The sequence below is a fragment of the Gallinula chloropus genome (genome assembly GCF_964237585.1).
Source record: "Gallinula chloropus genome assembly, chromosome: 1".
In the NCBI taxonomy this organism is placed as follows: Eukaryota; Metazoa; Chordata; class Aves; order Gruiformes; family Rallidae; genus Gallinula; species Gallinula chloropus.
Genome location: NC_140085.1, coordinates 176,329,221 through 176,350,379, shown reverse-complemented (window position 1 = coordinate 176,350,379; position 21,159 = coordinate 176,329,221). Strand labels below are relative to the sequence as shown.

General features: G+C 37.5%; 1 protein-coding gene across 1 annotated transcript in view; it reads left to right on the top strand.

Annotated features, from left to right (window-relative positions):
• Positions 1-21,159, top strand: part of TDRD3 (tudor domain containing 3) — a 67,915-nt gene that overhangs the window by 32,183 nt on the left and 14,573 nt on the right. Inside the window, exons 10-11 of the mRNA XM_084272043.1 lie at positions 8,956-9,794; positions 11,267-11,392. Of these exons, the coding sequence (XP_084128169.1) occupies positions 8,956-9,794; positions 11,267-11,392 (965 nt within the window). The remainder of the gene's footprint in view (positions 1-8,955; positions 9,795-11,266; positions 11,393-21,159) is intronic.

Sequence of the window (21,159 nt, the reverse complement as noted above, 5' to 3'; positions counted from 1 at the left end):
AGAATAGAATCATAGAATGGTCTGGGTTGGAAAGGACCCCAAGGATCATAGAGTTCCAGCCCCCCTGCCATAGGTAGGGCCACCAACCTGCAGGCCTGGATCTACACAAGGCTGCCCAGGGCCCCATCGAACCTGACCGTGAACACCTCCAGGGACGAGGCATCCGCCACCCTTCTGGGCAGCCTGTTCTAGTACATTCTGTTATTTGGAAGTTAATGACCTTTGCAGTGTTTCATTTTGATAGTTGTTATTTTCCTTCTGAATGTGTCTAGCCCATAGGATTGTGCCTCTGTCTCAGTGCCAGGTTTTATTTTTATCATGGAGAGTCTGCTTCAAATAGATTTTTCAAGAAATACATAGACATGAAATACTGAATTGCAGAGGTTTTGTCCCTTCAAAAGCGCATTTTTTCTTTGCCAGGTTTGAGAACCTGTACAGTCTGATGAATTCAAACACACCTTAAAATACTCTATCGAAAGTGTTATTTTTCTGCCTCTCTGGCTGAAAATTTTCTCATTTAAATTTTTTATCATTAACTGCCTTACGTTCTATGCAATCTCAGATGATGTGTTAACAGTAGTTAGAGTGATGACATACCTGTAGTGATTATACTTAGCACTGCGAGCTCTTTTCTCGTGAAGCCTGCATCCAAGTGTTTGCAGAAAACAGGATGTATATTACTAGCACCTTCTGTATTTGATCTGATTCTGTCAGTAGAGAGACATGTAGTTCTTAGCAGTGGTCAGAAATTAAAGGCTCATTGTGGAACCTGCTAGAAACCACTCGAGTATATAATGTTAGATAGCCAAGGATAAGGTCTCTTCATTGATTTTTCTGCACAGTTACTACTGAGGAGGGCCCAGGCAGGCAGGTTTTCCTGATTTTATGTGTAGTGTAGTACAGCTTCCACTGAAATTAAGATTGATTGTTTTGCAGTATTTCTGGCCCTTTGTTGTTCCATATGGTGTCTAAAATCTCAGTTTGTTTTTTAGATAGAGAGATGGGATTTAGGGATACTGGTTTTGAATAAATATGCAGACCCCCTACTATTACACTGATGCATGTGATCAGGAGCATATAATTACCCAGAGTTGACATATTTACCACTATCACAAGCATTTGGTATCTATGCCCCTTAGACAGATTGTAATTTCTTCTAAATGACTGAGAGTCTATGTAGAAGCAAAAACAAAAGGCAGTTTTGCTTAGCAGACAATTTGTTTTTAATTACGTGTTGTGCCACGTTTCGTTAAAAAACTGCTGATGTGATCTGGGGAGAAAGTGTTGGAAAAGAGGAATTGTTTCTTTTCAAGCACACAGAGGACAGACTTGCTTCTTTCTGTGTACCTCTCCTTGTTTTCCCTATCTAGTATTTCCAGTTGTACCTGGGAATTTCTCAGTTCACTTCTGGATTTGCAGTAACTGAACTAGGTGGTTCCAGCCAGTGGGACCAGGGAGGTGATCATCCCCCTGTACTCAGCTCTGGTGAGGCTGCACCTCAAATACTGTGTTCAGTTTTGGGCCCCTCGCTACAAGAAAGACATCGAGGCTCTTGAGTATGTCCAGAGAAGGGCAACCAGGCTGGTGAATTGTCTGGAACACAAGTCTCATGAGGAGCAGCTGAGGGAACTGGGGCTCTTTAGTCTGGAGAAGGGGAGGCTCAGGAGAGACCTTATTGCTCTCCACAACTACTTGAAAGGAGGTTGTGGTGAGCTGGGGGTTAGCCTCTACTTGTAGATAACTAGTGATAGGTTGAGAGTGAATGGCTGCAAGTTGCACCAGGGAAGGTTCAGGTTATGTCAAGAGAAATGTCTTCTCAGAAAGCACGGTCAGGCATTGGAGCAGGTTGCCCAGGGAGGTGTTGGAGTCGCCGTCCCTGGAGGTGTTTAAGGAAAGGTTGGATGAGGTACTTAGGGACATGGTTTAGTAAGTAATATAGGTGGTAGGGGGATGGTTGGACTAGATGATCTTGGAGGCCTTTTCCAAAATTAATGATTCTATGATTTGTGAACAGGAACTGCAAACCAGTTATTTAATTTGTTATCTTTGATTTAGTACCTTTCAATAGCTAGATTTAGACAAAGTAGGAAAATATTTATGAATTTACATAGCTTTTCTATTTTGTTCAGGAGATACTTTAATTCCTTTTAGGGATAAGACAGCACATTAAGCTTTTTATTGTTTCTTGAGTTGCTTGTAAGTTTAAATTGGTTATAAGAAAGCAAGATATTAGTCTTTTGTCCTGTAAATGGTGTCTTATGAGACTTTCTCCTTTTCTCAGAGTTAATGTAATACTATTTTAAGTAGTTACAGCTGTTGAAAGCATTCAATACCTGACTCTGATCTGCTAGTTCTTTAATTGTAAAACATAGCTTCTAGTAAACATACTTTCTTTAAATGAGATGCAAAGAATTAAAACAAATGAATAATTGTATATTGCATATTTATTTATTTATAACTGTTTATGGTTGGTAACACCTATGAAAATTAGGTAGCTTGAATTTTGGTTGGAGAGAGAAACCTGCTGACTGTGAGAGATAACAAAAATAATAGACAAAATTGCTGTCAGCTATCTGCCTTTGCTTGCACTTGGATTATTTCTGCTACTGAACACAAAAGATTTTTTTCCATTAATCTTCTTATTTTTCTTCTGTTACGAGGAACAACTCCTCCATCTTTGCCAGCTTAAATAAGTAAACATAAGGATTTTCAGGTAGAACAAAACAGTTCCAAGAGCTCTGGCTATAAAGTTAAGGAATAAAGAACAGAATGCTGAGAATCAGGCGTGTTTCAGGTTATTTTCTGTCTTCCATTCTTAGGGACTGAGAACAGGCTGGTACTTCCATCTGCTCAGGATCAAAAGCCATAAAAGCTCGTGGCAGACATCTGCATCTTTGAAAGACTCAAGCAGAGATAATTTTTTTAATAGTAATTTATTTGTTTGTTATTCAGTGGGGTAGGTGGTGAGAAACATTATGATGGTTTTGTTTAGAGCATTGACCCAGGATGTAGCAGGCCATAACCATTTGAGTTCTGGGCTGTGCAGAATTGCCTCTTCAGTCCTCCCAAGAGACAGGCTTAGGTCTGGGTGGACGTTTCATGGTCTTCCTGTTAAAATGAAGCTCCTGTGGAACAAATGACAACATTAATAGGATCACAGAAAAAGCAAGTGAGAGGTCACCTGTCTGCCTAGTGTGTTAATAGGAGTCACTTAAGGAGAAGGGAGGAAGCCGTAGGCTGTAGTCTCAGTTTCTTGCTCCAGCAATTAGGCTTTGACTGAAATACAAATTTAGACATGCAGTTATGATTTAAAGGCAGTGAATTAATTCTACTCTGAGGTTAATTGTTTCAGCAATTAAAGAAGAGCGTTTAAATTTTTTTCATTTCTCATCTGAGTTTTCTATACTCGGCTTCTAACTGCTGTATAATATTATGCTTTTCTTGTCAGAGACCTATCAATATGGTTTCCTAGTAGCTATTTATAAGACATAATTGACCTCTGCTTTATCCATCAGCTGTGTCAGCTGTGTGGATTGAGCTTTTCTAGCCTCTTGTGAAAGACGTTTTCTTCCATACTGACTTCTCTCTTCTAAACAAACTCATTAGTTTTCTTCCTTAAATATGCATCCCATAACTGCAGACCATCCTGTGGTATGCTTTTGAATGATGTTATATAACATCAGTATCCTGTGAACTCTTGCGTCAGCTCACTCTGCATCCCCCCTGATTTAGCTGCAGATATGTTGTCTGCTGAAGGTAAGTGATGAAAGAGGGTACTGACTGTGAGGAGAGTTTGCAAACAGTTGCCTTCAGCAGAGGTTTTCTTAATATCTCATATTAACTCTTCACCCAAATGTCCCTCAGAAGAAATAGAATGTAAGTAGAGAACAATCATTTATTGCAAGCAGGAGGACATACACCCAAATCTTTAGGAATCCAGCCCCCAAAAACGCCAAAGGAAAAGGACAGTTCTGTGCTTTCAGATGTGTATTTCTGTCCTTCTGCTTATCTATATGGAGTTCATGTATCTGAGAAGATTTTTGTATTTTTGTCAGTAACATCTCTTTAGATGTGTGAGAGAAAAATCTAGTAAATATCATACACTTGGAGTAATTTAAAAAATAAATTTTTGTTTTGGTCATTTAATGATGCAAATTCAAATTTGTAGTGGGTGCAGGGGCAGAAGGTTTCAGGTTTTTCTTGACAATTTTTTTAATCATCAGAGCTCCTTGGTGCTACTACTTCTTAGAAGGCATGATAGTGATATTTAAGTAACTTGACAAAGCTGTTGAGTGGCTGGAATTTTACTCCATTACATGAAGTATGTGTAAATGGTTTACTAACTTCCTTCTACCTTTTTAATCCTTTGGCCAGTATGAGATAGAGCATGCCTGGCAGTAGCTGTCTTAAAGGCGTGCTCTCATAAAGTAGCAGAAAAATATAATTCGTTCAAGTTGGAGGGAGAAACCCAAATTATTGGCACTGCTGTGGGAAGGGCTGCTGTGTTTGAGCTTAATGTTATTAAACATGATCAAATCCATGACAGAGTGCTACAGGAAGCTGTACTACTTAAATTCCATTGTGCACAGAGCAGCGTTTTTAAATTGTGACGGCTGGGATTTCCAGCTCAGCATGTCCTGCTGGTTTCTTCTAAGCAAGGCAATGTGGTTGGTCTGTATGGTCGTCTTGGGTCACCCCATACAAAAAACTAAAATGAGTAAGATAACTTATGAGTGATGGCTTCAAACTGAGAAGCACTGGCAGTCACAATCTTCAACTGCCCAGCAGACGACAAAAGCCTTGTCATTAATTTTGAAATGGATTTTTTTTTGAGACCATGTTCACAGAAGTCTGGTTACAATGATGATAACTGGGCTTAAGCATGTCGCTGTTTGACAAGACATTCTCGTTAAGTGCCAAATTAGTATTTCTTCGTTACTGCACTGTAGGAACCATTACTTATTTGGGAAGATTAGATAATGGTTTATTGGCAGTGGGGCAGAAAGTAGAAGCAAGGAACAGCAGCTGCAGTAGACTAGCTGAATAACATCCTTCGTTGCTTAACTTCTTCTGTTAAAGAAACTTCTTATTCCCTTTTTTTTTTAGTTGATTAGGCCAGACAGCACAAATTAATAACTTGCAATATTCTAATCTCTAGGCTTTTTTCTTTGTCTACTGTAGGCAAAGTTATTTGGCAATTCCCACAGTTAATACACCCTGCTCATTCAAGGCTGCTGTGTATGATGTAGTCCAGTGGGAACCTTTAAGCATGATAACTGCATATTCATGATGCAAAGACACTGCTTGGTTAAAATACGTAATACCTAGCATTAGAGTAGGAAAATGTCAGGTGTTTTGTGAGCAGCTTTTGCGTGTCACAGTAAACAGACCTCAAAAAAAGATGCTTGGTCATTGTTTTGAAAGTCTCTAGTCTTTTTCCATGCTGTCTAACATTTGGTATAATTTACATTTTCCTATATTTAAAAGAAGTCTGGAACTGAAAGTTCCAATACAGTTTAAAGTCCACTTGGTGTTAATTTGGGTATAAGTAGCTTATTTGATCATCCAGCAGTCCTACTTGTGCAATTGATAGATTAGAAGTTTGGTTTTGTTAAATCAGTCTGCAGTATATGGCCTTTTTTTATTAACATACTACCAGAATTTCTGTTGTTTGAAAAATAAGCTAATAGAAATTAGTCCTAACTACTTAGTTCTGGGTGGAGCCATTAATGCCAGTATTTAAGTGTTTTTGGGTTTTTTTTTTCCTTAGCAGTTACTCTGTTTTAAATCTCCATCCTTATGTGTACAATAGTGGGCCATTACCTTAAAAGAAACATCTTAAAGTCCTGTTTTACAGATAATTCTTGTTAACTAGATGAATAGCATTTTAGTCCTGACTTCATGCTTTCTGGATTTGAAAGGTTAAATATCCTTTCTAAAGACAGAAGATACTGTCCCATGTGAGAATGCTTGTACCTTTTATTGGAAAGCAGGTCAGAGAGGTGGAAAAAGGGTAGAAAGAGAAGATCTCTGCAGCTCTGTGACAGAAGTAGGTTACTTGGAAATGTATTTTGTCCAGGTTTTGTAATGTCAAAGGGACCTTAAGAAAAGATGAGGGATATAGACAATAGCTAGAATTACTTATTACATGACATCAAATTGAATAGGAACTTCATTAAATTTCAGTATTTTTTTCAATCTCAGAAAAGTATGTGTGTGTATATATATATATAAGGGTTTTTTGTCAATGCTCTAACTTAAACATAACTGCTTTGCATGTCTTGGGTATAAGCCTTGCAGTTGTACAGAAACCTTGTATGTGCTAGACACTGTTGGAGGTGACTCCCTGTCTCAGCTCAGAAGACGTTTCTTCATTTAGAAAAAGGTCAAATGACACCCATTGAGAGGAAATGTTTAAATTCTAAGTCAATCCTAAAAGCTTGCCAACTAGCAACATATTAACATGTCCTATCTAGTCTTTGTACCATTTCTACTTTTACCTTTGTGTGACTGACTTTTAAAAGTGAATTTCATGTTGCAAAATATTGAAGAAGATTATGGTGAAGTATTTTACAATTCTATGCGTAATATAGGCATCTTTAATCGTGTATGCAAGGCAGTAAACATTCAGGGGTCATCAAACGATTCAGTCTTCTCATGTGCAGTTAACATTTGGAATAGACATGAGAGTTTAAATTGGAAATAGGAAGAGTAAAAGCCCAAGGATTTCACTACCAGAGTAGAAGAGGTATAAATCAACAGTGTCCTGAAGGAAGACAATTAGGAAGGTAGGTGGACCTTTCTAGATCATAGGAAATCTAGAAGTTTCATATGTATTATATGAAAGAGGAAAAGTATAATGTAAATACTTGCAGGAAAGTTACAGCTACAAAATGAAGAAAAACAGTGCTTTTATGTTCCACTTGAAGGAGCGATATCAAGAGTTACTTTTGAACTTGAAGGATTTTGTCTAAAAAAATATAACAAATTAAATGCTACAACACTTAAAATGTTATATTTTCGTTTTTAAAATAACCTATTTTTCTAAAATGTTGTTTTTTTCCAAGTAATATATGTACTTTTACATGCATTAAAACCTGTTGCTTTCAGTCATAATCTTTGCAGTAAGGTGTATTTTTATCAAGATATAATAACAGTAAGCCTCATGGATGCTTACGTCACTTTAAAAGAACCACCACTGAGTCATTTTAGTCAAACACTTTTGACTTCTAAAAGAGGATAAATCAAGTGTTATGTATAAATAAAATCTGATTAATTATTAGCTGGTTTAGTACAACTAATTAATTAATTGAGAGCTACTAATAAGCATGTGATGCTTGGAAGTATTAAAAAAAAAAAACCCTAAAATTTAGATTGTAATTTTATGTCTTACCACATAGCAAGTAATTATGAAAACTGATAGATATATTTGCTGCCAGGTATCAGCATTCATTGTTTTTAGTGTTAACATGTGCACTGAAGCTCTTAGTTTTTCTTATCTGTAGGACTGTACTCAGGGCCAGGCCTGAGACAGGCTGAGCGCAGTGCGCCAGGCCTGTGCATGCATGTCGGGCTCATGCACACAATACATATAAGGCCAATTGTCATTGATGGGCAGAGGCAAGAGAAGGACACCTTTGCAGGCACCTACATGACACAAAATGATTCACATAAACATGAATCACTACAATGTTTTTTTTTCCTTTTCAGTCAGGTTCTTTTCAGTCTGCTAGCAGATTTCACATGGATCCACCCACATGCACATGCTCACATGGGTATCACCTGGCCTCAGGCCCTTGACCTCTGATACCCACCTGAGCTGCCTCCTGTCCAATTTGCTGACTAGTATAACCTGAAGTTTGAAAGAGGGTTATGCACATGTACTTAATATATGTCTGTGGTCTCTCTGGTAGATGGCCTTCAGACTCATGGTTTCTGCCAGGTCTTTCTCATCCCACTTATGAGCTTATCCTGTCTCAAGTTTAACAGGTCCCTCACACACACAATAGAGAACTTAATCACACAGATTTGTAGAAACAAAATTCAACAAGAAGATGGTGGGCTACAGTGATCGTGTGCAGGAGTTGGCCTGGCAAGTGTGTTCACTAGGAGCCTGCTTACTTGCAACTGCCCTCTTTAATCTCGTTCTTCCTTTATTTTCTTATGCTTATTCCATTTGGATTAATCTTGATGTTTTCAGTCCTTTGACTCTTCACCTACATTTCACATTAAAATTTCCATATTTTCCTAAAAAAAAAAAAATCTGTAAAAAGTTTTACAAATCCTTACAGCTCCCTTCCTCCCCAGCGTCCCATAACAAGTTTACTGTTCCTCAAGAGATGCATAAAAATCTTGTTTTTCTTCTCATCAGTCAGAATTCTGGTTGAATCTCTGGAAGGTTATGCTTGAGCAGTTCCTGTTATGGCTCATTGATCAGGGTCTCCAGAGTTCTGGGCTTTGATACTATTCATGTTATCTATGGCTTGTCAGCTGTGTTTATTTTATCATTTCTATTTCTTGACTTTGTCTTCTGAGCTGAGTAGCTGTTAACAAGTTATTTTTACAGAAAGCTTTAATTCATATTAAAACTATTCCTTTTTTCTCCTAATTTTTCTCCCTCTTCCTTTTTCTATATTGGAATTTTATTTTTCTGTCTCAATGGGCGTTACTCAAATGAGTTATTGATGTCCATAGGGAGAAATGTGTAACCTTTTGGAAATTTATGCCTGGCTTTTCTTATACTGATATGTAGTTTGTTTCTAAGTAGTGTATTTTTTCCAATAACTCAGAATTACAGTTTGGATGTCTCTGCTAAATTTTCCGTGTAAGGTCCATTTCTGTTTCATAAAGGTAAATATTGCATATTTGTCTGAATAATAATGTTGGTTTATCACTTAGCATCTGAAACATTATTTCTAAATACATCACTAATTGAAACAATTTTTTTCCTTGTAGAACCAAAATTGCAATTTCAGCCACCACATCAAGTACAACACAAAGTTATGAATCCAGAACAGAATGGCATCAAAGAGAATCATTCAAGACACATTTCTCGCAATGACATGAGACAGCCAAGGAATGAGAAACCCCCTCGTTTCCAAAGGGATATTCAGAATTCAAGGCAGACTTTAGAAGGTGGTGGGTTACCAAGAAACAGAGGTCCTGAAAGGCACAGCTCTCTAGAACATTGGACAGATGAAAAAAATAAAAGTGACAGACATTATCCTAGAAATGATAGACCAAAGGATCTGGGTTATCCCATAGCCACTCACCAGAGTGATATTACTTTCAAAAAAAGGGATAACAATATGCAAAACAGAGTAGGAAAAGGGGTGTCTTTCACAGAATTCAAAGAGAACTCTGCTGCTCAAGACACTACAGACAACAGTAACCAGAAACGTGGGAAAAGGGAAAACCAAATACACAATTCTGAAAACTTTTGTGATAGGAAGACACGAACGATAAGTAGTGAAGCCTTTATGGTAAAAAGTGAGCGACATTTTGATATTAATAATGATTACCAAAATCCTGGCAGAACTGATAATTTTAATGCTGTACCAAATGGAGATACTGAGCATCATCAGAAAGGAAGACGAGTAGGACCTATCAAATCACCAGGACACACTACAATCCCATCTTCTGATGATAAAATGTTGTATTATAACACTGGTCCCAAAAGGAGATCTGGGCCCATCAAACCAGAGAAAATATTAGAACCATCAATTCATACGGCATATGGAAAGAGTTGGAGACCAGGGGATGAATGTTTTGCTCTTTATTGGGAGGACAACAAGGTATGCCTTTGTTAAATAAGAACCTAAAATTTTACATTTAATGTTTTTTTACATGTATGTGGGACATTTAGCATGCCAGCACAGAGTTGTGGGGCTTGTTCATGCATCTGGGCTAGCTACTTGTTCTATTTCTAAATTTTATGAGCTATTTTTCGTGTATTCATTGTGTCAAACTTCAATTTCAGTCATCTTGAAGGTAACAGTTTCTTTAATTTAGGTGACTACGCTCCTAACTGAAGCATTTGACTTAGTCATAAAACGTACCTAGGTTGGAAAAGACCTCTAAGATCACTAAATCCAACCATTAACCTAACACTGCCAAGTTCACCACTAAACCGTGTCCCTAAGCACCATGTCTATGCATCTTTTAAATATCTCAAGGGATGATCACTCAACCACTTCTCTTTGCGGCCTGTTCCAGTGATTGACAGCCCTTTTGGTGAAGGTGGTGAAATGTTCCTAATACCCAGTCTAAACCTGCCCTGCACAGCATGAGTCTCTTCCTGTAATCTCGTAGCTTTTTACTTCCGGATGAGACCAACAACTACCTTGCTACAACCTCCTTTCATTCACATGGTTGTCAAGAGCAATGAGGTCTTCCCTCAGCCTCCTTTTATGCAGACTAAACAACCCCATTTCAGCTGTTCCTCATAAGACTTGTTCTCTAGACTCTTCAGTGGCTTTGTTGCCTTTCTTTGGACATGCTCCAACACCTTGATATCTGTCTTGTGGTGAAGGGCCCAAAACTGAACACCATATTTGAGGTGCAGCCTCACCAGAGCTGAGTATAGAGGGGCACAATCACTTCCCTAGTCCTGCTGGCCACACTGTTTCTGATACAAGCCTGGATGTTGTTGGTCTCCCTGACCACCTGGGCATTTTGCTGGGTCAGTAACAAGCCAGCTATTAACCAGTAGTCCCAGGTCCTTTTTGGACAAGTAGGTAGAAGTGATTTAAGAAACCTGATCTATGTTTACATAAATGTAAAAATAATTTAAGCTTTGTGTTTAGAAAAAGGGCTTTTTGATGGGGCAATTTTAGCATATTTTTATCATATTTTGTTATGTGTTTATATATTAGCATGTCCAGTATAGGCACTGATGTATTTATTTTCAAAGAAGTCTTGTTGAGTAATAATTCTCTGTATACAACAGCATTTGTATTAGTGATGAATTTGTTCTGCTTTGAGACAAATGAAAACAAGTATTTAAATGTTCAGTATAATTTCTTAAGCCACATTTTTCTCAGTGTGTATTCTAAGTACGTTCTCCCATATCCTTGCAGTCTACCATGTGAAGGTTTAATACATCTGCTTTAATATCTGCTACAAATCTTACTCAAATTATAATGCTACAACTAAATGTATGTGTTTGTGTCTGTCTATATATAAAAATTATATGCAAAAAGGTAGTTAAGCTATTTGGGGTATTCCAGGTATTATTTTATGACTTTTTAAAATTTCTCTTTTTAAGTTCTACCGAGCAGAAATTGAAGCTCTGCACTCATCTGGGACAACTGCAGTTGTGAAATTCTGTGATTATGGAAATTACGAGGAGGTGCTTCTCAGCAACATCAGGCCTGTTCATGCGGACACGTGGGTATGTGATAACAAAATGTATTAGAAAATATAAATTACGTAGTCTGTACAAAATATGTAACCCTTCATTAATGCCTACTCATGCAAAGTGCTAATTACATGTGTAGAAAAATAGTTAAGTGAATACATGAACAAAATCTCAAGTTTTAGTTGTCTATATGAAATTTCATAAAAGTGTGTTATCATGCAGTATTCTTCCTGTGCAATAAATTTCAGCTGTACTGTTTGAAAATGAATAATTTACTTCTCAGCCAAAAACTTGTTGCTTACTCTATTAAAAACAGTTTTCTGTTTTATTTCACATTGTGGTAGTTTGACCCTGGCTGGAGGCCGGACACCCACCGAAGATGCTCTATCACTCCCCTCCTCAGCTAGACAGGTAGAGAAAATACATACTGAGAGGCTTAGGAGTTGAGACAAGGACAGGGAGAGATCATTCCACAACTAGCGTTGTGGGCAAAACAGACTCAACACAGAAAGAAGGAAATAAAACTCCCTAATTTATTACACTACACTGCACACCCGGTGAGACGGGAGTTGGGTAATGAGAAGTGCAACCAGATCTCTAGAGCACCTTCCCCCACCCCTCCCTTTTTAGCAGACTTTACCTTAGTCAGGATTTTGCTCCCTTCTTCCCCCCACATTGTGGCACAGGGAGGGGCAGGGAATGGGGGTTTCAGTCAGTTCCGTGTGAGTTGTTTTCCTTAGCTGGGGAAAGTGGGGCGGGGGGCAATGTGGGGATTCCTCACACTCTTCCCCTGCTCCAGCGTGGGTTCCCACCCATGGGAGACAGTCCTCCACGAACTCCTCCAGTGTGAGGCTCACTCCAGCACAGGTCACAGCATCTTCTGTATGTCTCCACCTGATCCAGTGTGGGGCCTTTTCATGGGCCACAGATGGTGTCTCATCATTTTTCATGAGCTGCGGAGAGAACACCTACTCACCATAGTCTTCCCTACTGGCTGGAGGGCCACCTTTCTCTCCAGTGCTTGGGATGCCTCCTCCCACACCCCTTTATTGACCTGCACCCCCTTTATTGGTGTCTGCACAGTTCCTTACATTTTCTCCCTTCTCTGGTGGCAAAAAGCAGCTGGTTGCGGGGTTGTTTTTTTTTCTCTGAAATGTGATTCCCAGAGGTGCTGTGACCATCGCTGATGGGCTCAGCCTTGGTCAGCAACAACTCCAGCCTTGAGCCAGCTGATGTTTGCTCTTTGGGGCCTGCAGAGAGCTTCTGGCTGCTTCTTGCAGAAGCCACCCCTGCAGCCCCCGTCTCTTCCACCAGAACCCAGCCACACAAAACTACAACACATGTACATTTTATGTTTTTCTGTGAAAGTTAGGAAACAGTCTTTAAAAATATATTCTGAAGGCTTTTACCTATGTATGGCTAAAAATAGACATCTGTATCCCTTTATTTTGTATCATGATTTTATTCTTCTTTCACTGGTTTCTTCTTTACCAAATACTGAGGCAGAGGTTTATGCCTCAAAATGTGGTTTATGAGGTTTAGAAGTATGAGGTTATGAAGCATTTTCTTTATGGAACCTGGATTTTTCAAAAGCGTTTTTTGTGTATGTCATGGAAGTAGAGGTGGATTTCTTTTTTTAAATCAGGAATGCACAACTCTTTGCTGCTTACTCTTAATACTAAAAGCTGCACAAAAACTACTCATATTTCTATATGGATTACTTTATGACTTTTTTTTTTCGCCTTACTTCTGGGTCATACAGCCATACTACTTCTGCTGCAGGGACTGAACAGTCAACTACTGTTTTCTGCCATTGTTTTTTTAACTTGTGCACTTGCTGTAGCACTCAGATGCCCTTACAGCCTTTGAGATGGCCTTTTTATACTTAAAAGATACCTGAAACTTCCCAGGTGATGAATTGCTGTTTCTTTGAAAATTTACCTTGGTTTGGGGTTTTTTATCCCCTTTCCTTTTTATCCTAATAGCTGAGCTGTAAGGTGCTAGTTTCTTACTATACGAATGTATTTACTTTGACCCTTTTTCTGTGTTAGTAAGAAGCCTTCGCACACTGGATTGCAATATTGAGTAGTGGCTTTTGTTTTAATTCCCTAAAAGTTAGCTCTCACAGTCTAAGAATTTGAGCTAGTGTTAGGACTAAGTTGATCTAGCAGTGAGGTGCTGATCTAAAGCAGTGGTCCTTCTTTCTGCCTCTTCTACCTGTGTCTGACCACATGTTTCTCCTCTTCCCCTCTGCTGCCTTAATGCGTCATCAGTCGTGTAGCCACAGGGTGAGTCAAATGAAATGGACTGTTTTTCCCCACCCAATTTAATTTGTCTTGTCTCAGCTTTAACAAACTAACTCAGAGATGAGACAGAGTTGATTCTCTTGCTAAAGCAGCAGAGTCTAACGTCATGCTGCATCCTCATCTAGTCATTGAGACTTCCTCAGTTTTTACTGTGGAGAAATAAGGATTTTCTAAGGACCTTTCAGTCTATTCAGAAATGAGAAATCTTTCTCCAGGTTCTTTTCTTCCTTTCAAAGGAGGCTAGGTCAAAAGCAGATGTTCAAGCAACTAAATTTAGATCATATAGTTATTTAAGATAAGTGCCAACTACCATCTTCACAGTAAACAAATTTTTTATTTTTTCTTCCTGAGGATTTGCAATTTTCTTGGTTAAAGGTCCTTTCAGCTATAGGCTTTTTGCAGTAGAAAGTAAAGAACAAGGTGCTAATCAACTTTTTTGTGTTTGGATGCTGACTCTAGTCCTCGTTATGCATTTGCAGTTCTTAATCACCATTGGAGTCATGCTCTGATATTCAGGTTTGTCTTTTAAGCTGAACACTGTTGGTCACATTTTCTTTGCCTCGGTGTTCATATTAATAACATGTAGAAACAACACACACAAAAACAAAAGAAAGTTCTCATACTACTTAATGTTTTGTCATAGGATTGACATAACATTGTGATAGGCCCTCTTCATGAGGGAGCAAAACAGATTTTAAATTGGCTTTAATTACTTTTCTGTCACTGATGGATGTTATCAGCAAGAACAAACTTGTTCTGTTACAAGTGTTATGCTGAGTTTTATTTCAGTCCTTCTAGGTAACTTCCAGAATGAGAAATCTTTCTTAGCTGTCAGTACTGATGACTTACTAGTATAGTAGAAGTATACTATGTGTGAGTTCTGATGCCCTAATATTGCCAGTTTTTTGAAAGAGTTACTGATACTAAGAAAAGATTTAGTGAATTGACTTAAAGACAGAAAACTAGTCTGTGTGTTGATTCTGTACTGTTTCTTCATCATATGTTTTGGTACTTGTGTTAAATTTAAGTATTTTGCTTTCCAACAAATGTAAACGGGTGAAAAGATACCACTGGGCAGAAGGAAAATAAAAAGAAAAAAGTTGCTCAACCAGTCACTTGACGAAGCAGCTAATACTATCACATGGCATGACCTGTTGTTTCAGCACCTGTGCTTCTGGTCTATTTTTAGCAAGCTTTATAATTATCAAAAATAGTAAATTAACAAAAATACTTTACCTTGTTTTTCATTTTCTCTTTATCCCCAGCTGCTCTCTATTCATGCTGAATCTTTAATACTGAACTGCACTTCATTGGTATAAGTTTTGTCATTTTAGTGGGTTTTGTTTGGGGTTTATTTTTGTTTGGTTGCTTTGGTTTTGGTTGTTTTTCCACCTTGAGTACAGATTGAATATGCCTGAACTTCTCAGGATACATTGTGCTTTCCACTTCAGTTGAAAAAGATGATCTTAAGACTTCTTGATAATTAACTGTATGTTACTCATCACCCAGTTTGTCATGATTCCTTGTAAGTTTTCAGTTCTTCTGACACCTAATATGCTGCTGTTTATCTCGTGTGGCTAGAAGATAAACCTGTTTTTTTTATATAAAATAAATCAAAAAATCTAGTGGGGATTTTTTCCATAGTTGCGTACAATACTCATAAGTAATGTAAGAACACTAAAACTCTTTTATTAGTGCTTGTAAAATGTTTCAGGTGTGAAATCCATAAATATTTTTTAATAATAAAAGTACATTTGGATTCCACTGTTTTAGAGTGCTTCTAAGTATTTTGTATGTAATGCTACAATACTGTATCCTTCTGTTTCCCTCAATGTAGTGGGGATCACTTAATGAAAATATTATAATCCAAATGAAAAAACTAACTGAAAAGCCATTGTAGAAATAAGAACTGCTTGTTTTTATTGTAAAATATGTAAGATTATACTAACAACCGAAAAGCATGAAACATTAAGGGTCATCATGACTCATTTGTTAGCTTGTTCTGTGGAAAATAAATGAAATAAAGTCAAGATAATAATTTAAACTTTAAGCCTTACTTTTATTCTCTAACTTGTAGGATTTCTTTTCCTTAATAAATTATGAAAATGTGTAGCCTGAGTGCTTATCTTGTGGCATTTTCCCCCAAAGACAAGTCCTTACTTTCCCATTTTTCATTCTGCATTCCTTAGTCACGTGATAGGCCTTGTTCTGCCACTTACACTGCGGTTACCCTTCTTTTTTTTTTCTTATTATATGAAGGAAATAAAGATTGTAGTTTTTCCCAGCAGTGTACATTATGGCTTTATTCTGATTGTGTTCAGAACAAGATAAAATTCATACGAACATTCTGTTTATACTAATTCACTTAAAAATACTGATTATGGAGCGAAGTCTGTAGTTTAGCTTAGTTTCCTCTTCCTGTATCTTGCATTGTATTTCTGCCTAAAGAGGTAAGAAAGCAAAAATTAAGGTATGCAGAATCTTAGTTCTTCTGTAATCTTTTTTGTTCTGTGGTGACTGAAAAACCGCTTTGCAGCTTTCCTCAAGTCATTGCTCCAGTAAGGAATGACTTGAGGAAAGAAAATAGTAAAGTGTCTTGGATTGCAGTTGACTCATGCCAGCAAACATTTGAGAGCTCAAATTTGGTAATGTGTCTTGTACCTCACAGAGCTCTAACAGCTTCTATGGGTGTTAAATTATCTTAAACTATAATTCAGGGTTTAGGGGGTGGAAGGGGTTGGACTAGATGACATATAAAGGTCCCTTCCAACATGAGACATTCTATGATTCTTACACCTGTCCCTTATTTCAGGTAAGTAAGGTAATAAACTGCTGTTGAGTTTTCCAGAAGTTGTTTGAACCTTTCTTCAGCAGTGGAGAGCAACACTGAAAACCACTAGTGGCAAAGGCTTACAGCTGCCTCTAAGATGGAAGAGGCTTTTGCCCACCTGTTTTTTGGAAGATTTGAACCCATTCCAGTGTCTTGATTCATGACAGGCAAATTCTTCCTTGAAAGATTGGATGCCGTTTTGTCACAGCTCTTTGACCTAGACAGCCTGTCATCACACTATGATCTTGTTATGTAGAGTGTCAGGCAGGAAGTCTTTCCCATTGAGTAATTAAGTAGGTGTAGTAGATAAACGTGTCTTGGTTGAATCTCCTGTCTAGCTTTTGTGTCCTCATTGACTAGACTAAAACCAAGGCCGATAAAGAGCATTTTGCAGTCTACTTACCATTTCTGAGCTTACTGTAGAAAAAAATATCCCTAAGAGAGTTGCATCAGACAAAATTTTGTTGTCTCTAGTTCTCTGGCTTCTGAACTGTTAGGAAAATCTCTAGAATAATTTACAGTTCATAATTACAGGTTAAATGAAGGCTGAGGATTTTGGACTACCCTTCTTACAGAGTGGTGGTGCATGTTTATTAAATCCAAAAAGTTACTAGTGTGGATTTAGTTTCCACAAAAAGCAGTCTGTCATCTTTATTAAACCACTTCAGATTTAGGTAGGTATTTTGTTGGGATGTACCTTATTTCTTCCAGCTTGCCCTTATGCAGTGATTTCAGTTGCCTCTGTCCTGCCAGACTGAAAAATTACTTTACATAGTCTGTCCTAATTTTTTTTCTAAAATTTTCCTTACTGGGTATACTTTTTACTTCCTGGGAATGTTGCCTTAAATTCCATCACATCTTTGTCAGAGCGTTGCCATACATAACCTTTAAGTGGGATTAACCCTCAGGTTCTCTCAGGATAATGACGTAATTCAGTTATTTCCCCAGCCTCTTAGGAGGCTGTATTTAGAGATAATTGTTGTGCAAAGCATTTCCCTGATAAACTGCTACTAAGTATTTTTCTTTACCATCTATATCCTCTGAGAAGTTAGATGGGTTATCAGGCTTTGGGTTGGTGTATCCATGTTGGAATATAGACAGGTGATCATAACTTAAGTTGAAAGTTATTGGCCTTTAGCTGAAATGAAGCAACTGACATTTAAAGATGCTTAAGGATCAGGATTTTACTTTTTTAATAAAGTAAAAGGCAAATTTCAATTGAGAGGAAGCAATTTATACTAAGTGGGCATAGAACAATGGCTTTTAATTTTCTACCCATATCACTAGGCATTGCAAAAGATGTTTGAGTCTTCCACTAGAACATTTCATATTCATCAGTCTGTGAAATACTGCTATAAAGTATTGCCAGATGTACTAATCAGATTAAGGACCAATTCTTCTTCAAGTTTGTAGTTATGAAAAAAACTTATGACAGTTAAAACAGGAAACTTAAAGTATTAGACTGTTCTTTTCCTTCACTTCCCCCCCACCTTGTTATTACATGTAATTGCATATAGTGATGCCTGTATATGGGAATCTTAAGGTTGTTTGGGTTTTTTTTTTTTTGAGAGACACTATGCCTCACTAAACACCCTCCTTTAAAGGCACTTGCAATTTTTATTTTGAGATAGCATAGCTTAACCTGTTTTAAGTATTATGTTCGATCCCATTATCACATGGTGAAAGTTTTTCTTACTCTTGTTTGGAGACTTCTGAAGGATTTTTATGCCCAAATTTCTCTGTGTTGTGTGTGTTGAACATCTAAAGTACATAAAAGAAGTTTGAGGTGTAAAAATGTCAGGACTACTACTGCCGTGACCATCATTTTCTGATTTCCCTCTCTATGTTATATTTCAGAGTTCTGAGCTTGTCCATGTTTAATTGATTAATTCAAAGGGGTTTTTTTCTATTAAAGATGAAACTGGAGAAATTGATGTAGTATTCCTGACAGATGGCTTTTTTTAGGGAAGAGAAATATGGTTTGGTATTACAGAAGACAAACCTAATTTGTAATGGGATGTGTGTATATGATCCCAGATCTTGGTCCCTCTTACTGTATATAGTATATGTTATTTAATGTGCCAAAGTTTCCTTGTATAGGCATGGTTAATGTCAGGAATGCTTGGGGTTTTTGTTTCTTCCTTGCTTGATGACTTACAAGTTTTATCAGTAAGAATAATATCTGTAAACAAGAAATCTTCTGTAATGTAAGAACTAAAAACCAATTTGGCTGTGAAAGCAATTTTTGCAGAAAGGTGATTTGTATTTTTGTAAACATTAAAGTGTGTGAAATGACTCCTGGGCTTTTTGGTTTGGTTGGGTGGTGAGAGATGTGGTTTTCACCTTCTCTTGGCTTGTTTTATTAGAATAATCTAAGGTTTCTAACAATGACAAGGGCTCTACTCATGCTGTATTTTCTTCATATTAATAATGCTATTTGTAGGCTTCTTTCATGTCCCAGGAGAGACATTTATAAACTATTATTAAAACAGTGCGTGTGTATGTCTGAGACATAATTGTTCTTGTTGTCAAAGAATAGCAGCAATTTGTCAGATTTTCTCAGAATATTTTAGAGAGCATAAACAGATGAGGAAATGTTTTGATCTGACATCATTCCTATGAAAGTTGCTTGCTGCCTCAGTATGTTCTTTTCAAAGTTTTGGAGAAACAGTATGTGCCTCAAAGTTTATGCAAAATACTTCATATCTTTGCTAAGTTAGCCAAGATGCATCTTTAATAAGTATAAAACTGACTAATTGTTCTAACTTACTGGGAGGGGTGGAATGTAAAGGCTTTTGATATTAATTCCATCCTCCTTTTAAGTGTGGTGTTGAAGAGCTCTTTGCCAGAGTAGAATACCTGTTTCTCTAATGAAAGCAAGCAGTTGTTGTGTTTCATTACATTCTTACCAATACTTACTAAGTATTTTTTTAGTATCGAGAGTGTAAGTGTTATTTCCGACTTCTTACTGGAAATCTTGAGAGCTTATGTCATGCAGTTCAATTTCATTACATATTACTTAGTTTGGCAAGAAGATTTGTCTAGTTATGCCACAGTATTCTGTTTTGTTGTTTAATTTGTTCCTTCTGTAGATCTGTTTCCTGAACACCTGGGTGTTTTTGTTCTTTTCCAACATTATATTGACTCATATAGTGTGTAGGAAAAAATTAGAATGGTGGTATTTAGCTATTGCAGTAATCTTGGTTTGTACCTTGTTTGGTGGAGCGCTCCCATAGTGTACCTTTTCACTCCAGAACAGTGAGCATAGAATCATAGAATGGAATGGGCTGGAAGGGACCCCAAGCATCGTAGAGTTCCAGCCCCCCTGCCACAGGCAGGGACACCAATCTTCAGTCCTGGATCTACACAAGGTTGTGATGATGAACCTTCTTGAATAGTAGGGCTGAAAGTAAAATTTTACAGGTTATTTGATGCAGACTTGGTAGAGCTTGTTGTCTTGTTTGATTTCCTTCTTGGCCCAGCCCAGTCTCAATTCTTTTAGCTGTGCATGTAATCAGGCTCCTTTTGATGTCTGACACCTGTTAGCTTACAGCAGCAGGTCAGCAACCCCTGTTGCTGGGTGTTTTGAGGCCTAGCTATTGAAAATTGCATCACAAGTCACAGTTTCATCATTGCTGTGCAGAATGAGGAGAGAAGTTGAGTCCCCAGTGAGAGATTTGATCTCCCACAAGTTCCAGGCCAGTTAAGGGAGGGAGCTACTCAACAAAGGTTGACCTCCCAACCTGGAAAAGGACTTTCTTCCATATCAAGGAAGGAATGGAAGTGCCATGAATGTGAGTAAATTGAGGTGTGTGGTTTTATTCTGTAGTGCTTTTGCTTTTCTTGCAAATGAAAAAGTTTTTAAGGGGGGTTGGGTTTTTTGGGTGTTGTTTTTTTTGTTTTTTAATTTGTTCCTAACTTATGGACTAATTATGCATAGATAAAAATTTATTGAACATTAGATTTCAGAGCTTTTTCTATCCTGCAGCAGTTTTAAAAGTTCCTAATGTTCATAAGCATATTTTGCCCATCATAATTCTTGATCCTGTTGTAGAACTTGCAGGATGACATGGTCTATTATTTTTTACTGTAGTAGTTAATTTAAATATAGGTGCAATTCAATGTATTTTATTTTATAAAATTTATATATCCATAAAAAATTATGGAATATAAATATACAACGTGTGTAATGTAGGTGTTCTGGCTTTCAAGCTAAGATACTCTTTTGTTCTGGGGCTATTCAGAATAGCTACTATTCTGAGTAGCTTTATAGGCAGTTTCACTTTTAAGACTTTCTTAAATTGCTGTGTCCCAGTACCACTTGCAAGCAGTTTTGGTTTGTTGTTTGTTTTGGGGTTTTTTCTAGAATTTGGGATATATTTGTTCAATTTTTTTTCTGTACATGTTTCTTTAAATACTTTTTGTCATGGTGTGTGTTTATTGCATATGCATGTGTGTTGATGGGTATGCTTTGTCATGGTTGAGAGTGTGCACCCAGCATTCTGTTTCATCTAAAACGTCATCAAAACTAACTGCTTCCCTGTTTAGGTTTTGATAATGTTTCTGTGCCCTAACAGCAAAGCATTAGGTAATTTCTCAGACTATTACTTTGTGTTTTCTCTCTGAATTTTTGGTTGGCAGAATTTTCTGAACACATACTAAAG